Source organism: Mandrillus leucophaeus, unplaced genomic scaffold (genome assembly GCF_000951045.1).
Source record: "Mandrillus leucophaeus isolate KB7577 unplaced genomic scaffold, Mleu.le_1.0 Scaffold29, whole genome shotgun sequence".
NCBI lineage: Eukaryota > Metazoa > Chordata > Mammalia > Primates > Cercopithecidae > Mandrillus > Mandrillus leucophaeus.
In genome coordinates, this window is record NW_012103031.1 from 728,219 (window position 1) to 731,538 (window position 3,320).

Below are 3,320 nucleotides of genomic sequence, written 5' to 3' on the forward strand. Positions count from 1 at the left end.
AGCGAGGGGCGCCACTCACCTCCGCCCCCGCTGCGCTCTCAGGGCTGAACGTGCCGCGCTCCAAGCGGCTCTTCCGGGACCTGGTGAGCCTGCAGGTGCCGGAGGAACAGGTTCTGAACGCTGCGCTCAGGGAGAAATTGGCTCTCCTGCCGCCACAGGCTCGAGCCCCGCCCCCAAAGGTGATGGGGTCTGGGCGTGGGGCTTCCTCCATGTACCCCCTTACCCGGATTCTTCTTCCTAGAGTGTAACCTTGCTTTGGGCCCCACCTCCCAGCAGGCGCCACCTGGGCCGGGGCCAGACATGACCATCTTGTGTGACCCAGAAACACTATTTTATGAATCTCCACACCTGACCCTGGACGGTCTGTCCCCTCTCCGGCTTCAACTCCGGCCCCGCCCTTCAGAGGACACCTTCCTCATGCACCGGACACTGAGGCGATGGGAAGCCTAGTAGACCCCAAAGATTCCTGGAGGGCTAGTTCGTATTTTTCTGTTAAACTATTTGTTAGAATAAACTAATTTTGCTAATAAATGGGACTCTTCTTGGAGGCCTAAAATGGGGTTAAAAGCTCTCTGGGGGTTATCCACTTAGCCTCAGGTTGGAAGCTGCCTGGAAGTCGAGTTTGGAGGCCTTTTTGGAACTTGGGAGAGTCATGGCAAGTGGAAAACACCGTCCACATTAGAGGTTTACTTAGATACTTCCTCCGTTCGCAGCCTTACCTGCCTCTCTCTGACTCCAGCCACAGCTACTGCCTGTTTTTGATCACCCAGCGATTGTTCTCTTCATCACTTATTTTTTTTTTTTTTGAGGCGGAGTTTCACTCTTGTTGCCCAGGCTGGAGTGCAATGGATGGCACGATCTTGGCTCACCGCAACCTCCGCGTCTCAGGTTCAAGCAATTCTCCTGCCTCAGCCTCCCTAGTAGCCAGGATTATAGGCATGGGCCACCATGCCCAGCTAATTTTCTATTTTTAGTAAGAGACGGGGTTTCTCCATGTTGGTCAGGCTGGTCTGGTACTCGCGACCTCAGGTGATCCGCCCGCCTCTAATTTTGTATTTTTAGTAGAGACGGGGGTTTCTCCATGTTGGTCAGGCTGGTCTTGAACTCGTGACCTCAGGTGATCCACCTGCCTCAGCCTCCCAAAGTGTTGGGATTACAGGCATGAGCCACCGCGCCCGGCCTCATCACTTATTCTGGTCTCCCAAAATGCAGGGCCCAGCCTATCACACTTCACGGAGGCCTTCCCTGATTACCTGTCTCAAGGAGCTTGCAAGCCATCTGTTTGCACTGAGTTAATGAAATTATCTCCTTGCTTTTTACCTTGAAGAGCCTTGCCCATCCTGTTTACACCTGACCTGAATACTTAGTATGTTCGAAGTTCCAGTAACACCTAACAAGCCCCCGAAGAGCTTCATGTTGTTAATTGCCTGTAAGTCTCATTCCACAGCACAAAAAAGGTGCTGGTCTGTCCCTGAGCATTTGATCCAAAGCACTTTTGCCTGCCTCCACCGCCAACTCTTTACAAGTTAGCCTTCTGGCTGGGTGCAGTGGCTGGCGCCTATAATCCTAGCACTTTGGGAGGCTGAGGTGGGTGGATCACCTGAGGTCAGGAGTTTTGAGACCAGACTAGTCAACATGGTGAAACCCTGTGTCTACTAAAAATACAAAAAATTAGCTGGGCATGGTGGCGCGTGCCTGTAATCCCAGCTACTTGGGAGGCTGAGACAGGAGAATCACTTGAACCAGGGAGGTGGAGGTTGCAGTAAGCCGAGATCACACCACTGCTCTCCAGCCTGTCGACAGAACGAATCTCCATCTCGGAAAAACAAAAACTGAAAAGTTAGCCTTCTGCCCGAAGCCCGTACAGGGTTTTTCTGGGGAGGGAAGGCAGACTCCAAGTTCCACACCAAAATTTGCATTACACACCTTTTCCTAACTAGGCTTCTGTATACTTGCGTGTGGACTTGACTAGTGTTGAACAATCAACCCAACCACTGAAAAACTTGTCTTCCTTCAAACAGTAGAGAGAAACAACACAAGTTCTGGTGGGAGGCACCACCCATCCCCCACCAGCTAGATCGTACCCAACACAGGTGTGGGGGCCACTGCCCTAGACATCAAGTTTATTGTGCTGTTCTCACATTCAAAACCCAACCCCCTCTCCCACTGGGGGAGGACAGAGGGAAGGATTTTCACAGTACCTGCGTGCCTCCCTGCCAGGCTTCCCCCTCGAACCCTCAGTCCATCTATCCATGGTCCACTGAAATGCAGCTAGGGACAAGAGCTAGGGACAACAGCCGAGGAGAAATGGGAATCTCTCTCCTTGGGAGAATAGGAGGAAAGGGCTAGAGAATTTGATATCCTCCCACCTCCCATACCCTAAGAGAACAGAGGTCAGCAAACAGTCCATGCCATCCAGCCTGGGAGGCTGGGGGAGAGGAAGATGATGGTGACTCCAGCACAGCCAGCCTTGCTGCACAGGTGCCAGAGGCGTAGGGAGGAGGCTGAGGCAGCGATGGAAGAAAAGCTTTCTTTGCAGATCCAAGAAAGGAAACTATTTTTGGAGTCAGGAAAGACCCTGGGACACTTTCCTCTTCCCCCAGGTCCTTGGGAGCAGCAAGGGCATCCTCTTCACACTTTCTGTTCAGGGGGCCACTTAGTGGCTGGGGGATCGGGCCTTGTGGAACAGGTACACAGGACGCTGGAAGCCTGAGGGGAGGAGGGGAGAGGGAGTGATCAGAAGGGGTTGGCAGCACCTCAAGAATCCCCACGGGGGTCTGCACTCTTTTAGCCAGGACCAGCCTCCCGGACAAAATAAACCAGCCTTACCTTTAGAGGTGTTGTGGGGTGTGGCCACAAGCTCATAGCTGGAGAAGCCCACGTCTGGGGATGTCAGGTAGGAACTGAACTGCTCTGGCTTCAGTTGGATTCGGTAGTAGTTCTTGTAGATTGTTTCCTAAGGAGAGAGGCAAGGGACCACACTTCAACACACTGCCACCTCCCCTGGCCAAGGGCGATGCCCACCTCAGGGTCTTTTCTTGCCTCAACCAAAGGAAGGATTATTCCCTCCACACCCAACTCACCGTAAGGGTCTTTCTCTTGCCATACGACGACCAGGGTTGGGGCTCTAGAACCAGGATGCCTCCAGGGCGTAGGTGCCGGTAGATCCGGCGAAACATGCGCTTCAGGCCCTCATCTCCCCAGTTCAGATGCACCCACTTGGTGAGGCTGAGGCAGAGCACCACATCATACTCAGGTGTTTGGGCCTCCACCAGGTCATCTCGATCCAGCACATAATTACCCTGAGGGCAAGTATCAGC

At 53.3% G+C, this 3,320-nt stretch overlaps 1 protein-coding gene across 1 annotated transcript in view; it reads right to left on the reverse strand.

Annotated features, from left to right (window-relative positions):
* MEPCE (methylphosphate capping enzyme) overlaps positions 1-3,320 on the reverse strand; it is a 14,287-nt gene that overhangs the window by 4,432 nt on the left and 6,535 nt on the right. The window contains exons 3-6 of the mRNA XM_011985824.1: positions 3,084-3,302; positions 2,830-2,956; positions 2,694-2,709; positions 20-89 (exon numbers count right to left, since the gene is read on the reverse strand). Coding sequence (XP_011841214.1) covers positions 20-89; positions 2,694-2,709; positions 2,830-2,956; positions 3,084-3,302 — 432 coding nt within the window. The remainder of the gene's footprint in view (positions 1-19; positions 90-2,693; positions 2,710-2,829; positions 2,957-3,083; positions 3,303-3,320) is intronic.